Raw genomic sequence first — 23,760 nt, 5'->3', positions numbered from 1 at the left:
TGGCTGCTTTTTGAGTTCTTCTGGGAATTACGACTGACAATTGAGTCACTGAAATAGCCATCATAGTTCTTACTCGAATGAAACATCTATTCTATATAAATGACTTATTTGATGTTTGTGTTGATTTACTTACAAATTTCTAATACTTGTATTTGGAAGGTGCAGATCCACACTTTGGCATTGCTTGCTTGGGGAAGGTTAACACTGTTTATGAAAATGATCGGGAGCTGATGGTCCAATTTTATGACTTTGTAAACCAGTGAGTTCTACAACTTTTGGTAATGAATTTTACTATGAATTTGATTTGTTTGTCTTTATTAAATTGTTCATCTTCCTTTTAGTTCTCCATAGTTGTTCTTGGAAGTTAACCTATTTCATGTTTTTTTTATTCTTTTTAAAATGGGAAATATACAAATTAGAAAAAATTGTGGCAAATGTGCGTAGTAGAGATACAAGGGGTGTTTTCTTCAGAAATTCAGAGTAGAGATGAACGACAAAACAAAAAAAAAATATCTCCCCCCATCAAAATGAAAACAGGAAGGGATCCAACTCTAAACCTTCGAAAACTTAATCTTATAGCTTCCTGATTATGAGAGTAGATTCTTACAAATTGCTCACAAAATGATACAAAAACAGAACATAATAGAAGACTGATCAAAATGCAGCCCCACTAAAACCAAGGGAGTCAAGAGTTTGCTGAGAGTTGGAATTTCTTTCTTTGTCGTCTTTCCTGCCTCGAGTTAAGAGGGGGGGAGGCACAGGATTTTTTTGTTAACACTTCTGAAAAGGATGGAGAGGAGGGGGCATTATCATCTTCCTTCTCCTTTTCACAGCTTAATCTTCTTTTTTTAAGTACCAAGGATTTATCTTGGTACGTTTCTGAAGAACCCTGAAAGGGAATTGCATATGCTTTTGAAGAATCTGTATTCTCTTATTGCACTGGAACTGATGATGGCTTGGGATCCTAAACCTCTTCTATTTCCTCTTCAGATTGTATAGCTCCAAATTTGTTATTGGAGTGAGATTTGGGCTTGGAGAGAGGCTAAGGCTTGAAGGCAGGTTGAGATCCCCTTGGAACTTGATTCCTTCTATTTCTTGAAACTTGCTTAAAGCCTTGCTCATCATTATTTTGAGAAGTTGGATTCAGCTTAGAAAGTGACTGGGAATCTTTGATGATTGGACAACTTTTTTGAAAGTACCTATAGTTATGGCAAGTGTTACATTTAAAAGGAACCTGCTCATAATCAAGAGATTGAAGATGGTTCCATCCCTCCAATTCACGCTGGATCACCTCAGGCAATCCCTTATCAAAATCTATTTCCACTTATATTCTAGCGCAAATGAGAATACTGTCTTTAGTCTCTGCATGGGTTATATAATAACCCATCTTGTTATTGCTTTGAAGGTATCCTCACCCTAGAAGAAAATGGGGAGATGTGGAAGTCCAACCCAGATAGGGGCTAAAGAGATTTCCATGTTCAGATTGAAATCAAGGGTCCAATGGGATAGGAACATTCTCTTGGAGGCCATGAAGTCAGGACCAGATATAAATATCGGAACCCTAGGTTATTTTCTTTCAAAAATAAAAATAAACCTTTACCACAAGATAACATTGCAACAGGGTCAAGATCACCCGAATTCCTAACAGTCCATTCAAAGACAGTGTTAAGACTGGGCCAAAACCCTGTAAATTTACCTATTAATCGTCTCCCCCTCAAGATACCCATATTCTGAGGTGCCACATAAGAACCTAAGTCCATCTTGGGAATGACATTTGACCATTTGGTACATCTGCTATTTTCAGAGATGGGATTGACCCTAGAAGAAGGGACACCCATCGTGAATGCGCGGAGAAAACCCTTGAATCTGCACTGAGGGACTGTTATCTGTGAGATAGAGAACCCTCAAATCTGTACTGAGAGACTGCAATCTGTTGGCTTCTCCTGAGGCAAAATGATGGCTGCTCTCCTCAGATCTGAAATGGAAACTGAAGCACCTAAAGCGAGGTGATGATGGCTAGGAAACCCTAGCTGCAGCGAGAGCATAGCCTCTGCTTCATTCTCAGGTTCCTCTTTTCCTTAGTGCAAATTTCCTGAAGTTAAGCACATGTCATGTTAATATTGTAGTTGGGATGAATTTCACACAGAACAAAAGGGTTCTGAGAGTGGATGTTTTTCTCTTCGTATACTTTGTGAGGTCTAGATGTAACTTAGTTTAAAAACCGGTCTTGCTAACTGGTTACCGGTCTAACCGGCCGGTTAGCAAGCCCACCGGTTGAAACCGGCCAAAAAACCCGGTTCATTAGCCCATTTTGCCAATTTTTGCCCTAAACTGGTGCTAACTGGCCGGTTTTGTATCAAACCGGACAGTTCCGTCCTAAACTAGCCGGTTAGAGGCACGCCCACCGTAAACTCCAAAAAGCGTATTGCTGACTGTGTTTTAGGGGTTTTGGGGGAAAACTAGGGGTGTTTTCCCTCCAAAAACACCCTCTTCAAGCCTTTAAGAGGCCCCTCTCACTTTCATTTGTCTCACACAACTGATTTGGAGTGTTTGTGAGTTTGTTTGTGAGCTTGGAGAATGTTGAGTTTTTGCTGAAGTAGTCATCTTGGAGTTGGAGTTGGAGCTATTTTGGAGATAGTGTGTAGTTGTCAGTGGGGTTGCCATCTTCAAGAGGAGGCTAAGGAAGCTAGTTTGCGTTTCCATGTAGTCATCATGCCTCCAAAAGCCAGAGATACTCCATGGGCTCATTGTGATGTGATTGATGGCAAAATGATCTGCAAATATTGCCAAAATTCCATTCAAGGAGGGGGTATTAACAAGTTCAAGCAACACTTGGTTGGGATAGGAGGCCATGTAAAGCCATGTGGAGCACCAAATGAAATAATAGGGCATATTAGGGCAGAATACCTTCAGAAGTTTGAGACTCAAGTCACTGAACCAATAGAGAAGTTTGTGACTGCAAAGTTTGGGAGTCGAGACTCAACCAACCGAGTTTGATCACGATGACTCATGAGAAGTTTCAACTTTCAAGTGATAATGCTGATCACTATTATAGTATTATCATATATGTAGACTGGAGTCTTGTAGTAGGCCACTGGCCCCACAGTTTGTAGGCTTTGTTTTTGCACTCTAGAGGACATTAGAGCCTCATTGCTTATGTATTTTGTTGATGATATGTATTGCACTCGGTGCCATTTTGATATATTCACCTTTACATGGTATATAAATGAGCAATCTTTGCATATTTTGTCTCTATTGGCTTGGAATCATGGTTTTAAATCTTAAAAATAGTTTTTTTCATTAAAAAATAATTATTTAATGTATTTTTCTAAAACCGGTTCGTTTAGACCAAACCAGCCCCGGATAGGCCGGTTCTGGTTGGTAAACTGGTTCATTAGGTGGACCGGTCCGGTCACCAGTTCCGATTGGTAAACTGGTTCATTAGGTGGACCGGTCCAGTCACCAGTTCCGGTTTTAAAAACACTGAGATGTAATTTGGCATGAGCTCTTCCTTTGCATGCAACACCTCTTTGGCAAACGGGCTATGATAAATAAGAGAGTAAAGTGCATAGATATTTCTTCCAACTTTGATCATCAAAATCAATCAAACTGGCCAACAAAATATGATGATTTTGTTAGTGTTTGATCTTGATCCATTGGTGTGCCAAAAAGAACCAAATGACAATGATCTCAGAGAGGAGGTCAAAATTCAGGACTTTTAGACATCATACGAATAGTATTCACACTAGCTTATTCGGTAGTTTAGGGAGAGACTAGAGTATGGCCTTCAATGGTAGAGGACTTGTGAAATGGCACCTTGAGGGTAATGTCTAGTCATTCTTTTAGGATTTGACATTGAATAGTAGGTATGCTTCACGCACTTAACCACTCATAGAAGATATTGTTTGAAAAAACATGGATGACTTACAATAATTTGTGATGAACAGAAGCTTTAGGGCTATTTTCACATTATACAATCTTATGATAAAGACAAATAATTTTTCTGTACTTTGCTTGGAATCTCGTGAAAAGAAAATGTTGTATTGTGAATTATGTCTTCGTTACCATTGTTACAGCACTTGGCAAAGGAAAGTTTATGGGTGATAATTGATAATGTAACTTTACTTGATAGAGAGTTTAGAAAACTAAGGAATGGAGCATTTGTTGAAGGTTGTACAGACACAAAAAGCGTAATTAGAGCTCAATAGAGATCTCAAGTATGCAAGGTAATGTGCATTTGAAAGGTGTCTAGAAGTCAATGATCAAAGGGACAGTACCTGTCATATGCAGAATTATCTCTGTGTACCCCATGTTGATTTTTCATAGGATCTTATAAACTGATAATTACTTATGATCTCATTAGTTAGTCTTTTCTTGCATTTATATTTGTCATGAAGCAATTACACAAAAGATCTTAACAATAGAAACTAAATGCCGGTAGGATCATAAAGAGACAGCCAAACAAGAGCACAAACATTTACCTTGGGAAAACCCACTTGGGGGGGACCTTTTCCTTAGAGAAAATCTTTAGTTCAGCAAGAGGCACACCTGGATCTTCTAGTCAATCACAAGGTCAAAGTTGATCAAACTGACTGGTCAAACCTGGTCCAACAACCTCCTAGTCAAGTCAAACAACTGCCCAAGAACCTTGATCTGATCTGATCTTGAAGGGCAGAAATTCGTCTTGCTTTTGCACCAATAAAAACCTGGATCTGTTGCCCCGAGATGCCCAAAAGTTCGACCTTTGATTTGTCCTTGCTCTGTCTTAGATTTGTCCAACACTTTTCCTCAGACTCGTCCAATACTTTGCCTCTAATTCTTCTTTTTCCTTGCCTCAGAAGGGTCCAAATTGCTTGAACAGAGGGGATCCAAAATTGTGCTTCTTAGGAGGAGGTCGAGTGCCTTACGATTACACTTATGGATGGCTGAATGGGTGCTGCTTGACTGGGGCTGACTTGACTTGGCTTGTTTGGAGCCAAAAATTTAATTTTCAAAAATTCAAATTTTCTCTTTTGAAAAGCACGTGAAGAACATGCATTAAAATTTCTCTTTTGACAATAGCATGAAGAATGTGCTGTATATTTAACATTACAAATACATCAAGGGCTAAAATATTAATTATGAAGACCAAATATAGCTACAAAAATTCAACACTCCCTCTTAGCTAGGGAGGTATTCATAACGATGATTTAGATGTTCTCATGGTGAAAAATTTCTCTAAGAAAAAGTTATAACAATTAGTCATTGTTAATTTTCCACTGTTCCATGCTTAGCACAATCACTTATTCCAATTAGTTGATTAGCTATCAATTTTCATTAAATTCAATCTTCCAATGAAAAAAAGTAATTGTAGATAGAACAATAATTCAAATGCAATAGAAGACAACCAAGAACAAGAACAAGAGAGACACAAGATTTGGTCAAAGACTAGGGAAAAACCCACAACGGGGAAGATCCTTTCAAATTCTTTTTCTATTAGATTGTCATCAAATGTTCAACAAAGAGATACAATGTTCCAATTCATCAACAAAGAGTCAAAGTCAAATCTTTGACTTATCCAACAATCAACTAACCAATATCCAAGAGATGAGCCCAAAAGTCAAATCTGGTCAACAACTCAAATCTGCAATTTTTGGTCAAAGTCAACAGTAGTAGCAACAACCCTGATTAGTCAATGATCAACAGTCCAAGGGCCTCCAAATGATCCGGTCAAAGCAGCATCAAATTCAGGCTTCAAAAATCAGTCAACCCAAGTCAAAACAGTCAAAATTCTGCTCTCACAAATTTGGTCAAAGTGAACCTTTGACCATCGGAAACCCTGGTTGTAGGTCCATGGTCAACACTGGTCAAACAACCCAGAAAAGTTCAGTCAAACTGTCTATGACCTCGACCTTCAAAAACATATCCAAATTCAGTGAAACCAAGTCAACGCTGGTCAAAAGCTGGTCAAAGTTCCGAAACAGAAAAGTCAATGCAGCAAAACAAAATTCCTTCTTTCCCTTTGCACGTGTGAGCTCAGACCTCTAATTGCAGACCTGTACAAACCAATCAAGAGAAGAGAGAGAATATATGATGTGACTTCAGGTCTACTTATATGAGTCTTAGGAGGTCGAATTAGCTTTCCCAGGATGACTTGAACTTTTGTGCACATGTGAGTTTCACTTTAAAAATTATATTTTTCCTTGACCAAATTAAATTCTTCTAAGGGCTAGGAGGGGTCTTTCTTGATGAGGAAGGTTGTCCAATGGAGGGAATTTGCCCTTGAGCTACCAAATTAACACTCCCTCTCAACGAGGGAGAAATTTCCGATTGCATCATGAATTTCATCTCAAAAATCTCGCCATCATCATCACTGAACCAAGTCATCTCTCGTCTGTGCTCATTACTGCTCATCTGTTGAACACTCTTGAATCTAAAGAAGAAGAATCATCATTATATGGGAGCTCCAACAGTCCAACTACCACCCTATAGCCAAGGAAAATAGGCGAGATCCACTCACCACAATGGTAAGGATCACACTCTATCATATTGACCTGCGACAATAAGCAAGATCTACTTACCATGAGAGGTAAGGATCACACTCTGTCCTATTGTCCGCTGATCCTTCCCACCTGGACCCTTAAGAGCCAAGCGGTAGAACACCTGCATTCCATCACTTGTGCGAGATACTATTTACCATAAATAGTAAGGATCACACCCTATCTCAAGTCACCTCAACCCATTGGCGAGATGGGGAGGTACAATCCCAACAAGCTCAGCTTGTGGGTAGGATACCAACTAGGGTGTACTCTGCCATGTCCCAGACTTGATGGTAGGGGGAGATACTCACTTGTCATAAATGACAAGGATCACACACACACCCTACAATGACAATAGTTGAAATCTACTCACCACAAGGGTAAGGATCACACCCTATGCTATTGTTCAGAGTTCCCTCAACCCCAGGAGCTTTAAGGCTCAATTCCTCACCCTGGGAGCTTAGACAATGGGGAAGAGCATAGCTCAGTGTCCTTGATCAGTCAGGACCCTTACTCGAAAGCGTGACATCCATTAGTCCAAGCTGCTCCCTGAAGACCAAGAACTTCCCTTGCGGCAAAGCCTTGTTGAGTATGTTTGCTATCTACTCATTAGTTGAAATATGATGGAGTCATACGACTCCTCTCTGCACTGTGTAACGAAACACGAGATTCACTGCCAATTGGACCCCACTCTTGCTGTCGCACTATATAACTGTTGTATCCAGAACCTGCTCAAACAACTCTCCAAAGAGCTTCCTCAACCATACTGCCTCACGACTAACCATGCTAGCAATAATATACTCTGCCTCGGTCGTGCTTAGGGCAACAAACTTTTGTTTCCTGCTCATCTAAGATATCACCACAGAACCCAAACTAAATTAGCGCCCTGATGTGCTCTTACTATCAATAACATTTCCGGCCTAGTCAGCATGAGTGTACCGATGAAGTTTCACATCTCTGGCAGTATATATCAGACCAAGATTAATTTCCCTTGCAAATATCTCAACACATACTTAGCAACAACCTAGTGTGCATGAAGAGGCTCAGTCATGAATTGACTTATGGTGTTAACTACAAAACATATGTCCGGACAGGTGTTCACAAGGAACATCAGTGCCCTAATCAACTGTTGATACTCAGAGGGATTCGCCAGGTCAGGTCTTGCAGTATCTCCACATAGCTTCTTAAAGTTCATCTTTCCAATAGTTTCACAACATATTTTCCTTGAGAAAGGAGAATCTTATCAAGCCTTTGCCACACCTCTAAGCCCAAGAAGTAATGTATCAATCCAAGGTCTTTCATTTTGAACTTAGAGGCTAGCTCCCTCTTGCACTCGAGCATCAGAGGCCACTATTTCTTAAGAATAAATCATCAACATATAAAATCCAAATAAAAGGCATACCTTGGACCACTTTGAAGTAGAGGCTGTGAAAATTCTTGAATCTAACGCATCAGAAACCCCTACTGCAATGTCTGGTTTAATATCTCCTACTTGTTTTCTACATTAACAAGTTATTTAATTGCGTAAACATCGAAGTAAACACAAATGAAACCTTCACAGATATACAAATCATGCACTGAAATAAACTGAGAGAATCACACAAGGGACACCATTATTTTTGGACAATCGTCCCCGGAAAAAATCATTGTGGGAAAGCCGGTGCAACATATAAAGGGTTTTATTATTAAGCAGATTTTTGAATGCAACTAGGGTGCCAGAAATGGCTCACCGTTCAGAGAATATCCTCGACAGTAGTACCTCTATCCGGAGACGGATATTCCGGCAAATCAACAACCGGATGAACAATCCCACAGTGACTTCGGCGATTCCTTGTGCTGGACAGCGAAAGCTGCTCCAAGCACTCCTTTAGAATTGTGTCACACTTCCTTGGCTCTGCGTCACCCTTCCTCAGCTCTGCGTCAGCTGATCAGCTCCCAGTCTACCCCACAGACACTCCCAGCGCTGCCTCTGAAGCCCTCTTCAACTTCTACGTCAGCCTCTATGGCTCTATGGCCCTCTGCATCCTCTACGCTGGCCTTCTTAGCCTCTGCGTCAGCCATCCTACGCTCTGCGCTCCCTCTTCTGGCACTTTGCTGCCTCTCTGATATGTATTCTTCAGCCTTGGATCGGAATCCCTTGCTGAACTGCCCCTCACTACAACTGGTCTCTAACTCGATTTCCTTAGCAAACCCAGCCCTAGAAAATCGAATTCTTGACCTCTCTTGGTGTATCTCCAATTGACCGTCAAGCCACCTCTTATACTTTTCCTGTTGACGATTCAACAACCGAGATTAAGTCCCTAATCAACGGCTAAGATTAGATCTGGCTTGATCTCATCTCTTAGAACTTTCTCACTCATTTTATATTAATAAACTTCAATATTTTAAGTTTCTAAGTTTAGACTTAGGGACTCATTAAAAATATTAATTATTTTAATATCTCTTCATTTGGGTGGAATTTCTTCAAACGGTTTCTGGTTCTTGGAGACCTCACGTGTCTTAGCCTTTCCACCAATTTTCATGGCTAGAGCACATCTGATGCTACCAAAATTCAACACTCCCTCTTAGCGAGGAACGTGCTCTAGTAATGCTTCACCATTGAAACATCACACTGATCCTTCCCATCTGTACCTGTGCTGATGCTGGGCCTTCTGCCCTACATCCACTACACTGTTGCTTCTTGTAGTGCTACCCATGACACTGCCACTGCCACTGCTACATCTGTACTGCAGCTCCCTATCAACATGCTGCCCATAGCACTGCAACTGCTTATTGCTGCGCTGCAACTTAGTTATCGAGAAATAAGTAACTGACTTCTCCCAAACACTGACATCCCTGTCGGTCTAGAAGCCTCGTGATGTTGAAGCTACCTTTGCTGCTAATTTGCGCTGACCCTCTGCTGCCACTGCGCTGTTGTAAACTGCTTTATGCCTCTCATACTGCTACAACATCCACTGCGCTGCCTCTAACTTTGGCACTCTAGCTTTGCCATTGTCACTCCCCCACACTTTGCTCCACCTGACATCTGTCATCATGCTACTGTTGTTAAGGGCTGTTGTAGCCGGATGTGATCCAAGAGTTTCGACACCTCAAGGATCCTGCCCCTGCTTCTGTAGTCCTCTTGACTACAGCTCTATGTCTCCCCACTTCTTCTCTAGAGGCACATGAGCACTCATGGCACAATCGTCATTAGTCTTGACATCTTTTTCCACCTTTGCTGGAATTGCCTTTGAGTTAGAAGCTTCTCCCTTGCCTTTCTTCCTGGGGCACTGAGATGCATAATGTCCAAGCTCCCCACAATTGAAGCACTTGACCTTGGAGATATCCTCTTTCTTTCTCTTCTGAACCCCTTACTGTCCCGCAGATGCTAGAGCCGCATCCTCCTCCTCCTCTTTCTTGACTCGAACTCCCTTACTGCTACTCTCCGCCTTGGTCACCTCCTGATCTCTTCTTGTCGAAGAGCTGCCCACATCTCCTCCCCATTGGGGAGAGTTGCTCTGCCCAAAATGCTTTGGACAAACGTCTCCCAGTTCTCAGAGACTGCATTCTGAGCAGCCTGACCATAAACTTTGGATCCGGTGTAGACCCCACGGAAGTAAGCTGGTCGCGAATTCCTTGGAACTTGAGAAGGAAGTTATCTATCTCCTCTCCTTTCTGCATCTGATATGACTTCAACTGATTTTCCAGTAACATCTTCCGCTGCACGGAAGAGCCTTGGTATAAGGTGATCAGGGTCTCCCACATCTCCCTTGCTATTGACTTCTTAGCAATATGTGGTATTACATGATCCTTGACGTCGTCTAGGATCATGGATTTCGCCTTCGCCATGGCCTCATACTTCTCATTTGCATTAGGTTCAACTGAGATAGCTACGGTTTTCAAGGCATAGTCCTTGATGCGATGTTTATCTAGGATTGCCAGGATCTTGGCCTTCCAGATGACAAAATTGGAAGCCCTGTCCAATCTGTCCTGATCTCCCAATCCGTTCATTGCCATCTCTGCTCCTCTTCTAGACTTCCTCTGAGTCTCGACTTCCTTCTTGGAAATCCTCTGGCCAACTGTCGAATCACTCCTCTCCAATCCCCCTTTGCCGTTGCAACCCGGATCTAGATTTCTTGGCTAGAAATCTGTCGAGGTAGTGCTTCCCTCTACCTTGGTTCCGTCTCCTTAGACATTGTTCTGCACAGACAGAAACAACGTCCCACCAGCGCCTCAAATCACAATCTGCACAACTCCCTTAGCCCCAACAACTGAAGAATCTTAGCCCTTCAGGCTCTACACAATCACGGCTTGGGCTGAATTTGCTCCTCCCAACCAACTGCATCAATTTTTCCTAGTTGAGAAGGATGACGTGGCTCTGCGTGAGCCTGTTCTACTCCTTTCTGCCTCTGTGCTGGCCCTTCTCCTAGCTCAGAATGATGATGTAGGCTCTGCATGAGCCTCTGCATCACCCTCTTTGCACTGTGTCACTCCTCTTGCCTCTTCAGCTCTCGAACAACGCTGTCTCTCGGGACAACTGCTTCTTTGCTGAAAATTCTTAGATTTCTTTGGTTGGTGCCTTCAGTTTCCTATGATCTGCAATCACTCTGATACCATGTGAAAATTCCTGAATCTAACACATCAGAAATCCCTACCGCAATGTCTGTTTTACTATTTCCTACTTGTTCTTTATATTAACAAGTTATTTAATTGCATAAATATCGAAGTAAACACAAATGCAACTTTCACAGATATACAAATCATGCACTGAAATAAACTAAAACAATCACACAAGAGACACCGTTATTTTTGGACAATCGTCGTCGGAAAAGACCAATGTGGTAAAACCAGTGCAACATATAGAGGGTTTTATTATTAAGCAGATTTCTGAATAAAACTAGGGTGCCAGAAATGGCTCACCCTTCAGAGAATATCCTCAGAAGTAGTACCTCTATCCGGAGACAGATATTTTGGTAAATCAGCAACCAGATGAACAATCTCATAGTGACTCCAGTTGTTCCTTGTGCTAGACAATGAACGCTGCTCCAAGCACTCCTCTAGAACTGCGTCACCCTTGTCTACCCCACAGACACTCTCAGCACTGCCCCTGAAGCCCTCTTCGACTTCCGCGTCAGCCTCTACGACTTCTGCGTCAGCCTCTATGGTCCTCTGCGCTGGCCTCCTTAGCCTCTGCGTCAACCCTCCTAGGCTCTGCGCTGCCTCTTCCAACACTTTGCTGCCTCTCTGATATGTATTCTTCAACCTTGGATCGAAATCCCTTGCTGAACTGCCCCTCACTACAACTGATCTCTAACTCGATTTCCTCAGCAAACCCAACCCCAGAAAATCGAATTCTTGATCTCTCTTGGTGTATCTCCAATTGACCCTCAAGCCTCCTCTTATACTTTTCTTGTTGACGATTCAACGGCCGAGATTAAGTCCCTAATCAACGACTAAGATTAGATCTGGATTGATCCTCGTCTCTTAGAACTTTCTCACCCATTTTATATTAATACACATTAATATTTTAATTTTCCTAAGTTTAGACTTAGGGACTCATTAAAATTATTAATTATTTTAATATCTCTTCGTTTGGGTGGAATTTTTGGGTCTTGAAGATCTCATGTGCCTTAGCCTTTCCATCGATTTCCATGGCCAGAGCACATCCGATGCTACCAAAAATAAACAGAGGTTTGGGTCGACATTACTTCTCGTCTAAGTCACCTGACACGGGGATTCGGGATTCGTAGAATACGGGGATTCAAGTGTCGGATTTGGACACATTGACCCCTTGGAACAGGACACGTAGGATTCATTATATATATATATTAAAAATTAGATATTTCTTACACAAATTCTCATTAATGATACAAATTCATTGATTTCAAACATAGATCTTCATTTAGATGTTAGTTTTACTGTTTACAAAGTAAGTTAGTAACATTATAGCATGCATAGTACATACCAAATTCAAATATCTGCATAAACCCTCACAAACCTCGTAAACCCTCCTAAACCTCATAAACCCTCACTCATAAACCCTCACAAACCTCATAAACCCTCATAAACCCTCCTTCATAAACCTCATAAACCTTCACTTTTTTGGGATTCGAATCCCAAAATCGGGACACTAAGTGTCCTAATGGGACACGGCCGGAATTTGATGGTGTCCTGTTAGTACACGTGGTGTCCCATTTTAGGATTCGAATTCCCATCGAATCGTGTCAGATTCGTGGGATTCAGACACGTGCCCTGTTTTGGACGAATCCGGTTTCATAGCTTCTCGTGAATCCAAGCTTCACCAGGTAGCTATCAATATGGGCATACAAGGCTCTGTGGCTTGCTTCAATCGATAAAGTGCCTTCTTCAACTTGCAAATGTGAGCCTTCTTGTCATGTACTTCAAAGCCCTGTGGTTGCTCAACGTATACTTCTTCTTGTAGTATGCCATGAAGAAACGCAGTCTTCACATCCATCTGGTGAATAGTCCATCCTTGACTACCAGCAAGGGCAACAATAGATCTAATAGTAGTATAGCAGGCAACAGGTGCAAATATATCATCATAGTCTTCTCCCTCTTTCTGGGAGAAACCTCTAGCTACAAACCTCGCCTTATATTTCTCAATACTTCCATCAGCTCCATGCTTGATCTTGTACAACCACTTAGAAGTCACAACAGACTTCCCTTTGGGTCTCAGAACAACTTCCCACACATCATTCTTCATAATAGATTTATATTCTTCGGCCATAACATCTTTCCAAACTTGCTCTTTCACTTCTTCAAAGAAGCGTGGTTCAACCTATATGATGGAGCTCATAGCCACAACATAACCCTGGTATTGACATGGATTCTTACTTTCCCTGAAGGTTCCTCTAGCAACAACATGTCTTTCAACATCCTGTAATGTATCACGAAGCCAAAGTGGTCTCTTCCTGGCAAGAGGATCACATGGAGGAGGATCCAAGGGGTCCATAGAATCCATGGGATCATCAACAACATATTTCTCAGGTTCAAGCATAGAAGGACCTTCTAGTAGGTCCATGTCATGATCCTTCTTTTCACCAGGAGGAGGACTATCCCTTGCTTTTCCAAGTGCAGCATTTTCATCGAAAGTCACATGCCTGCTAAACTCGATATTCCTTTGACTAGACACATATATTCTAAAGGCTTTAGAATTATCACAATATCCAACAAACATACCTTTCTTTTCGGTGGCTTCCAACTTGTTCCTCTTTTTCTTTGGCACATAAAAGTACTCGGGGCAGCCAAAGATTCTTAGATATCCAACATCGTGTTTGATACCTATGGACACTTCTTCGGGAGTCTTGTCACCCAGGTTTTGATGAGGAATCCTGTTGATCCAGGTGGATGTTGGTGGCCACCCACCAATCCCTATCCCATTTGGACCCCCACAACTGTCTCTTTCAGTTTTTCACTTTCCTTAATTATAGCGCACTTTACTATTCTTAGCAGTTTTTCGAGTCCTAAACTTTCGGAGCCGTTTTGAGGCCCTAAACGACGTTTTTTGGGAAATCCACCGCCAACGATTTTTTTGATAAAAATCGTCTTTCCGTCGTAGTCCTCGGAGAGATCTTTCCAACGGGCTATCATGCGCGTAAAACGGAGATAATACGACCAATTCGCGACCCCGGGAAGTTGGTTGTCCAACTCACCCCAAAACGGGGCCCACAATTTGGCGTTTCATCTTCTAGGGTTAGGTTTTGGAATGTGAAGGGTTTTCCATTGTTTCTCAATAATAAATAGGCCTTCGAGCCTCATTGTAAAGACAGTTCGGAACAGTTCAGAGGCATGTAGCCGACACATCTCTTCTCAGAGATAAGCTACCATCGCCCAATTCTATTTGTAAGCATATTTCAGTATTTTACAGTAATGAAATGAAGTATTATTTCCGCTGCATATCTATCTTTATGGTTATCGCATCTCTGTGTTTATGGTTATCTCTGTATTTTATTGCGTTCCTGTTTAAATCCGGATCAGTGGTATCAGAGCGGTCTGTTTTTTCTCTGTTTTTCTTTGCATGTCCCCAACGAGGTCGGGATATAAGGAGTTAGGGCTTGAATTGGTCGAACCTTTGCAAGACCAGCCTCGCAAATCTCGATGACCTCCCATCGCGGATGAGAAGAAAGACGAGGGGGCAGGAGATCCTATCAGAATCTTGCTCGAAGAGGCCCTCGAGCGGCAAAGGAACGCGATGATGGATAGCTTTGCGCAGATCCTTCAACGGCTACCCAGAGGCGACACATCGGCTTCCAACAGCTACTCTGGAAACGCCACACCGTTTAAGGTACAAGTTAATTTTGAAATCCCCATCTTCGAGGGTCAAATAGACGCAGATGCCGTAGATAAATGGTTAAATCTGCTAGATGGGTATTTTTCTGTTCATAAATTTTCAAGTCGGGAAAAGATTGTTTTCGCTCTTCTCAAAGCAGCCCCCCACGTCAAGGACTGGTGGGAAACATACTGCGAGGAGAAGGACGAAAGTACAGGCTCACTGTTTTCAGCCGCCCCCACTTGGAATGATTTTCGGGATGCCATCAAGGAGCAGTACTACCCTGTCAAAAGCAATGAGGACAAATACATCAAATGGACCACACTGCGGCAGGGACGAGACCAAGATGTACCAGAGTTCACAAATATTTTTCATACCCTTCGCACACAGTTGGGTATCAAAGATTCTGAGCTGCATCTAGTGCTCAAATACCGCGGCTGCCTACACAGATACATCCAGGAAGAGATGGAGTTCTTGAACATCTCCTCACTCGGCACAGCATACCGATACGCTGTCAAAATCGAGCAAAAGTTCAAACAGAAGAAGCGAGACTTTGGATCTGCAAATCCGAAGCCCAAAGGACAAAGCCAAGGTGGGGTGACCCAAGATAACCCCTCGAAGCTGCAAGCAAAGAACAACACCACGAAGCCGAAGAAGGACACAGGAAAGTGGTGTGAGTTCCACAAGAGTCCCACTCATAACACAAGTGAGTGTCGGACCAAGCAGTCACTGGTGGCCGAGTTGAAGGCTTCCGAATCAGATGCATGTTCCGACTCTGAGTCAGAACCCAACAAGGGGAATGACAAAGGGAAGCAGATAATTGATGCGGATCCCAGCGCCACTGTTGCTACCGCCAAGATCCAGAAAAATGAGCCCGAAGATCCAGAGGAGGGGGAACGTCTTTTCCACTCATAGATGTGGGTGAAGGGTTCGCCGCTACAATTCATTGTCGACAGTGGCAGCCAAAAGAACCTCATTTCAGCAGAGGTCGTGAAGCAGTTGGGCCTACCAACTACACCACACCCACAGCCGTACAGTATCGGTTGGCTTCACGAAGGACGAGATCTCAAAGTTCGCCAGCAGTGCCGCCTTCCCTACAGCATCAAGCCCTTCACAGACGAGGTATTGTGTGATGTTACAGCTTTGGATGTTTGTGATGTACTATTAGGCCAGCCATACTTGTGGAGGCGACATGCTGTGTATGAGTCAAGGCCTCGCGCTGTCATTATTTCTTTGGATAATTCATTATACAGGATACCAGAGGTAGCCCCACCTACTGCCACCTCTTTGATCACTGCTAAGAAAGGCAGCAAGCTCATCTCACAGACTAGGAAATTTATTTTTTGTCTGGTTCGCTCCCAAAGTAAGGGGAAGATCGTTGCTACATCCATGACCCCCACGAAGGGTTCCTCCACGCAGCAGCAGCAACAGAGGGATACAGTCAGAACAGAACACAGGAACAACTTCTTCTCACCCACAAGGGTACCACACAAGTTTCAGGTGGGGAACAAAGTTTGGTTTCATCGACAAAAAGAATGCCTTACCAGAACCCATCAGAAGCTCAGGCCACTCCGACATGGTCCTTACACCAGTACTAAGGCTACGGGCAAGAATACTTTGAAGCACAACATTCCTCCATTCCTTCGCCGAGTGTTCAATGTGGACCGTCGCCGACCATGCTTCCCACCGTTTCTGGACACATTAGAGATTGCAGAACAGCTCACCACAGACCCAGCTCAGCAGAAGCTTCCTCATCTCAGGGAGGAACTCAACGCAATGGGGACCATTGCTTCCTAAGGGGGGAGGAATGATCCAGGTGGATGTTGGTGGCCACCCACCTATCCCATTTGGACCCCCACAACTGTCTCTTTTAGTGTTTCACTTTCCTTAATTATAGCGCAGTTTACTATTCTTAGCAGTTTTTCGAGTCCTAAACTTTCGGAGCCGTTTTGAGGCCCTAAACGACGTTTTTTGGGAAATCCACCGCCAGTGATTGTTTTGATAAAAATCGTCTTTTCCGTCGTAGTCCTCGGAGAGATCTTTCCAATGGGCTATCATGCGCGTCAAACGGAGATAATACGACCAATTCGCGACCCCGGGAAGTTGGCTGTCCAACTCACCCCAAAACGGGGCCCACAATTTGGCGTTTCATCTTCTAGGGTTAGGTTTTGGAATGTGAAGGGTTTTCCATTGTTTCTCAATAATAAATAGGCCTTCGAGCCTCATTGTAAAGACAGTTCGGAACAGTTCAGAGGCATGTAGCCGACACATCTCTTCTCAGAGATAAGCTACCATCGCCCTAGCTGGGTTATTTCTATTTCTATTTGTAAGCATATTTCAGTATTTTACAGTAATGAAATGAAGTATTATTTCCGCTGCATATCTATCTTTATGGTTATCGCATCTCTGTGTTTATGGTTATCTCTGTAATTTATTGCGTTCCTGTTTAAATCCGGATTAGTGGTATCAGAGCGGTGTGCTTTTTCTCTGTTTTTCTTTGCATGTCCCCAACGAGGTCGGGATATAAGGAGTTAGGGTTTGAATTGTTCGAACCTTTGCAAGACCAGCCTCGCAAATCTCGACAACCTCCCATCGCGGATGAGAAGAAAGACGAGGGGGCAGGAGATCCTATCAGAATCTTGCTCGAAGAGGCCTTCGAGCGGCAAAGGAACGCGATGATGGATAGCTTTACGTAGATCCTTCAACGGCTACCCAGAGGCGATGCATCGGCTTCCAACAACTACTCTGGAAACGCCACACCGTTTAAGGTACAAGTTAATTTTGAAATCCCCATCTTCGAGGGTCAAATAAACGCAGATGCCGTAGATAAATGGTTAAATCTGCTAGATGGGTATTTTTCTGTTCATAAATTTTCAAGTCGGGAAAAGATTGTTTTCGCTCTTCTCAAAGCAGCCCCCCATGTCAAGGACTGGTGGGAAACATACTGTGAGCAGAAGGACGAAAGTACAAGCTCACTGTTTTCAGCCGCCCCCACTTGGAATGATTTCCGGGATGCCATCAAGGAGCAATACTACCCTGTCAAAAGCTATGAGGACAAATACATCAAATGGACCACACTGCGGCAGGGACGAGACCAAGATGTACCAGAGTTCACAAATATTTTTCATACCCTTCGCACACAGTTGGGTATCAAAGATTCTGAGCTGCATCTGGTGCTCAAATACCGCGGCTGCTTACACAGATACATCCAGGAAGAGATGGAGTTCTTGAACCTCTCCTCACTCGGCACAGCATATCGATACGCTGTCAAAATCGAGCAAAAGTTCAAACAGAAGAAGCGAGACTTTGGATCTGCAAATCCGAAGCCCAAAGGACAAAGCCAAGGTGGGGTGACCCAAGATAACCCCTCGAAGCTGCAAGAAAAGAACAACACCACGAAGCCGAAGGACACAGGAAAGTGGTGTGAGTTCCACAAGAGTCCCACTCATAACACAAGTGAGTGTCGGACCAAGCAGTCACTGGTGGCCGAGTTGAAGGCTTCCGAATTAGATGCATGTTCCGACTCTGAGTCAGAACCCAACAAGGGGAATGACAAAGGGAAGCAGATAATTGATGCGGATCCCAGCGCCACTGTTGCTACCGCCAAGATCCAGAAAAATGAGCCCGAAGATCCAGAGGAGGGGGAACGTCTTTTCCACTCACAGATGTGGGTGAAGGGTTCGCCGCTACAATTCATTGTCGACAGTGGCAGCCAAAAGAACCTCATTTCAATAGAGGTCGTGAAGCGGTTGGGCCTACCAACTACACCACACCCACAGCCGTACAGTATCGGTTGGCTTCACGAAGGACGAGATCTCAAAGTTCGCCAACAGTGCCGCCTTCCCTACAGCATCAAGCCCTTCACAGACTAGGTATTGTGTGATGTTACAGCTCTGGATGTTTGTGATGTACTATTAGGCCAACCATACTTGTGGAGGCGACATGCTGTGTATGAGTCAAGGCCTCGCACTGTCATTATTTCTTTGGATAATTCATTATACAGGATACCGGAGGTAGCCCCACCTACTGCCACCTCTTTGATCACTGCTAAGAAAGGCAGCAAGCTCATCTCACAGACTAGGAAATTTATTTTTTGTCTGGTTCGCTCCCAAAGTAAGGGGAAGATCGTTCTACATCCATGACCCCCACGAAGGGTTCCTCCACGCAGCAGCAGCAACAGAGGGATACAGTCAGAACAGAACACAGGAACAACTTCTTCTCACCCACGAGGGTACCACACAAGTTTCAGGTGGGGAACAAAGTTTGGTTTCATCGACAAAAAGAATGCCTTACCAGAACCCATCAGAAGCTCAGGCCACTCCGACATGGTCCTTACACCAGTACCAAGGCTACGGGCAACAATGCTTTGAAGCACAACATTCCTCCATTCCTTCGCCGGGTGTTCAATGTGGACCGTCGCCGACCATGCTTCCCACCGTTTCTGGACACATTAGAGATTGCAGAACAACTCACCACAGACCCAGCTCAGCAGAAGCTTCCTCATCTCAGGGAGGAACTCAACGCAATGGGGACCATTGCTTCCTAAGGGGGGAGGAATGATCCAGGTGGATGTTGGTGGCCACCCACCTATCCCATTTGGACCCCCACAACTGTCTCTTTCAGTTTTTCGCTTTCCTTAATTATAGCGCAGTTTACTATTCTTAGCAGTTTTTCGAGTCCTAAACTTCCGGAGCCGTTTTGAGGCCCTAAACGATGTTTTTTGGGAAATCCACGGCTAGCGATTTTTTTGATAAAAATCATCTTTTCCGTCGTAGTCCTCGGAGAGATCTTTCCAACGGGCTATCATGCGCGTCAAACGGAGATAATACGACCAATTCGCGACCTCGGGAAGTTGGCTATCCAACTCACCCCAAAACGGGTCCCACAATTTGGCGTTTCATCTTCTAGGGTTAGGTTTTGGAATGTGAAGGGTTTTCCATTGTTTCTCAATAATAAATAGGCCTTCGAGCCTCATTGTAAAGACAGTTCGGAACAGTTCAGAGGCATGTAGCCGACACATCTCTTCTCAGAGATAAGCTACCATCGCCCAAGCTGGGTTATTTCTATTTCTATTTGTAAGCGTATTTCAGTATTTTATAGTAATGAAATGGAGTATTATTTCCGCTGCATATCTATCTTTATGGTTATCGCATCTCTGTGTTTATGGTTATCTCTGTATTTTATTGCATTCCTGTTTAAATCCGGATCAATGGTATCAGAGCGGTCTGCTTTTTCTCTGTTTTTCTTTGCATGTCCCCAATGAGGTCGGGATATAAGGAGTTAGGGCTTGAATTGGTCGAACCTTTGCAAGACCAGCCTCGCAAATCTCGACGACCTCCCATGGCGGATGAGAAGAAAGACGAGGGGGCAGGAGATCCTATCAGAATCTTGCTCGAAGAGGCCCTCGAGCGGCGAAGGAACGCGATGATGGATAGCTTTGCGCAGATCCTTCAACGGCTACCCAGAGGCGACGCATCGTTTCCAACAGCTACTCTGGAAACGCCACACCGTTTAAGGTACAAGTTAATTTTGAAATCCCCATCTTCGAGGGTCAAATAGACGTAGATGCCGTAGATAAATGGTTAAATCTGCTAGATGGGTATTTTTCTGTTCATAAATTTTCAAGTCGGGAAAAGATTGTTTTCGCTGTTCTCAAAGCAGCCCCCCACGTCAAGGACTGGTGGGAAACATACTGCGAGTAGAAGGACGAAAGTACAGGCTCACTGTTTTCAGCCGCCCCCACTTGGAATGATTTCCGGGATGCCATCAAGGAGCAGTACTACCCTGTCAAAAGCTATGAGGACAAATACATCAAATGGACCACACTGCGGCAGGGACGAGACCAAGATGTACCAGAGTTCACAAATATTTTTCATACCCTTCGCACACAGTTGGGTATCAAAGATTCTGAGCTGCATCTGGTGCTCAAATACCGCGGCTGCCTACACAGATACATCCAGGAAGAGATGGAGTTCTTGAACATCTCCTCACTCGGCACAGCATACCGATACGCTGTCAAAATCGAGCAAAAGTTCAAACAGAAGAAGCGAGACTTTGGATCTGCAAATCCGAAGCCCAAAGGACAAAGCCAAGGTGGGGTGACCCAAGATAACCCCTCGAAGCTGCAAGAAAAGAACAACACCACGAAGCCGAAGAAGGACACAGGAAAGTGGTGTGAGTTCCACAAGAGTCCCACTCATAACACAAGTGAGTGTCGGACCAAGCAGTCACTGGTGGCCGAGTTGAAGGCTTCCGAATCAGATGCATGTTACGACTCTGAGTCAGAACCCAACAAGGGGAATGACAAAGGGAAGCAGATAATTGATGCGGATCCCAGCGCCACTGTTGCTACCGCTAAGATCCAGAAAAATGAGCCCGAAGATCCAGAGGAGGGGGAACGTCTTTTCCACTCACAGATGTGGGTGAAGGGTTCGCCGCTACAATTCAATGTCGACAGTGGCAGCCAAAAGAACCTCATTTCAGCAGAGGTCGTGAAGCGGTTGGGCCTACCAACTACACCACACCCACAGCCGTACAGTATTGGTTGGCTTCACGAAGGACGAGATCTCAAAGTTCGCCAGCAGTGCCGCCTTCCCTACAGCATCAAGCCCTTCACAGACGAGGTATTGTGTGATTTTACAACTCTGGATGTTTGTGATGTACTATTAGGCCAGCCATACTTGTGGAGGCGACATGCTGTGTATGAGTCAAGGCCTCGCGCTGTCATTATTTCTTTGGATAATTCATTATACAGGATACCGGAGGTAGCCCCACCTACTGCCACCTCTTTGATCACTGCTAAGAAAGGCAGCAAGCTCATCTCACAGACTAGGAAATTTATTTTTTGTCTGGTTCGCTCCCAAAGTAAGGGGAAGATCGTTGCTACATCCATGACCCCCACGAAGGGTTCCTCCACGCAGCAGCAGCAACAGAGGGATACAGTCAGAACAGAACACATGAACAACTTCTTCTCACCCACAAGGGTACCACACAAGTTTCAGGTGGGGAACATAGTTTGGTTTCATCGACAAAAAGAATGCCTTACCAGAACCCATCAGAAGCTCAGGCCACTCCGACATGGTCCTTACACCAGTACCAAGGCTACGGGCAACAATGCTTTGAAGCACAACATTCCTCCATTCCTTCGCCGAGTGTTCAATGTGGACCGTCGCCGACCATGCTTCCCATCGTTTCTGGACACATTAGAGATTGCAGAACAGCTCACCACAGAACCAGCTTAGCAGAAGCTTCCTCATCTCAGGGAGGAACTCAACGCAATGGGGACCATTGCTTCCTAAGGGGGGAGGAATGATCCAGGTGGATGTTGGTGGCCACCCACCTATCCCATTTGGACCCCCACAACTGTCTCTTTCAGTTTTTCACTTTCCTTAATTATAGCGCAGTTTACTATTCTTAGCAGTTTTTCGAGTCCTAAACTTCCGGAGCCGTTTTGAGGCCCTAAACGACGTTTTTTGGGAAATCCACCGGTAGCGATTTTTTTGATAAAAATCGTCTTTTCCGTCGTAGTCCTCGGAGAGATCTTTCCAACGGGCTGTCATGCGCGTCAAACGGAGATAATACGACCAATTCGCGACCCCGGGAAGTTGGCTGTCCAACTCACCCCAAAACGGGTCCCACAATTTGGCGTTTCATCTTCTAGGGTTAGGTTTTGGAATGTGAAGGGTTTTCCATTGTTTCTCAATAATAAATAGGCCTTCAAGCCTCATTGTAAAGACAGTTCGGAACAGTTCAGAGGCATGTAGCCGACACATCTCTTCTCAGAGATAAGCTACCATCGCCCAAGCTGGGTTATTTCTATTTCTATTTGTAAGCATATTTCAGTATTTTATAGTAATGAAATGAAGTATTATTTCCGCTGCATATCTATCTTTATGGTTATCGCATCTCTGTGTTTATGGTTATCTCTGTATTTTATTGCGTTCCTGTTTAAATCCGGATCAGTGGTATCAGAGCGGTCTGCTTTTTCTCTGTTTTTCTTTGCATGTCCCCAACGAGGTCGGGATATAAGGAGTTAGGGCTTGAATTGGTTGAACCTTTGCAAGACCAGCCTCGCAAATCTCGACGACCTCCCATGGCGGATGAGAAGAAAGACGAGGGGGCAGGAGATCCTATCAGAATCTTGCTCGAAGAGGCCCTCGAGCGGCAAAGGAACGCGATGATGGATAGCTTTGCGCATATCCTTCAACGGCTACCTAGAGGCGACGCATCGCTTCCAACAGCTACTCTGGAAACGCCACACCGTTTAAGGTACAAGTTAATTTTGAAATCCCCATCTTCGAGGGTCAAATAGACGCAGATGCCGTAGATAAATGGTTAAATCTGCTAGATGGGTATTTTTCTGTTCATAAATTTTCAAGTCGGGAAAAGATTGTTTTCGCTGTTCTCAAAGCAGCCCCCCACGTCAAGGACTGGTGGGAAACATACTGCGAGCAGAAGGAAGAAAGTACAGGCTCACTGTTTTCAGCCGCCCCCACTTGGAATGATTTCCGGGATGCCATCAAGGAGCAGTACTACCCTGTCAAAAGCTATGAGGACAAATACATCAAATGGACCACACTGCGGCAGGGACGAGACCAAGATGTATCAGAGTTCACAAATATTTTTCATACCCTTCGCACACAGTTGGGTATCAAAGATTCTGAGCTGCATCTGGTGCTCAAATACCGCGGCTGCCTACACAGATACATCCAGGAAGAGATGGAGTTCTTGAACATCTCCTCACTCGGCACAGCATACCGATACGCTGTCAAAATCGAGCAAAAGTTCAAACAGAAGAAGCGAGACTTTGGATCTGTAAATCCGAAGCCCAAAGGACAAAGCCAAGGTGGGGTGACCCAAGATAACCCCTCGAAGCTGCAAGAAAAGAACAACACCACGAAGCCGAAGAAGGACACAGGAAAGTGGTGTGAGTTCCATAAGAGTCCCACTCATAACACAAGTGAGTGTCGGACC

At 44.0% G+C, this 23,760-nt stretch overlaps 1 protein-coding gene across 1 annotated transcript in view; it reads left to right on the top strand.

Moving 5' to 3' along the window:
• The window catches only part of LOC149177341 (uncharacterized), a 223,769-nt gene that overhangs the window by 156,288 nt on the left and 43,721 nt on the right, over positions 1–23,760 (top strand). The window contains exon 4 of the mRNA XM_089420096.1: positions 166–259. Within this exon, the coding sequence (XP_089276222.1) occupies positions 166–259 (94 nt within the window). The remainder of the gene's footprint in view (positions 1–165; positions 260–23,760) is intronic.

Source organism: Pinus tabuliformis, chromosome 4_1 (genome assembly GCF_031772625.1).
Source record: "Pinus tabuliformis cultivar Carrire ecotype Pingquan chromosome 4_1, CPIR1, whole genome shotgun sequence".
In the NCBI taxonomy this organism is placed as follows: domain Eukaryota; kingdom Viridiplantae; phylum Streptophyta; class Pinopsida; order Pinales; family Pinaceae; genus Pinus; species Pinus tabuliformis.
This window is presented reverse-complemented; position numbering and strand designations above follow the sequence as displayed.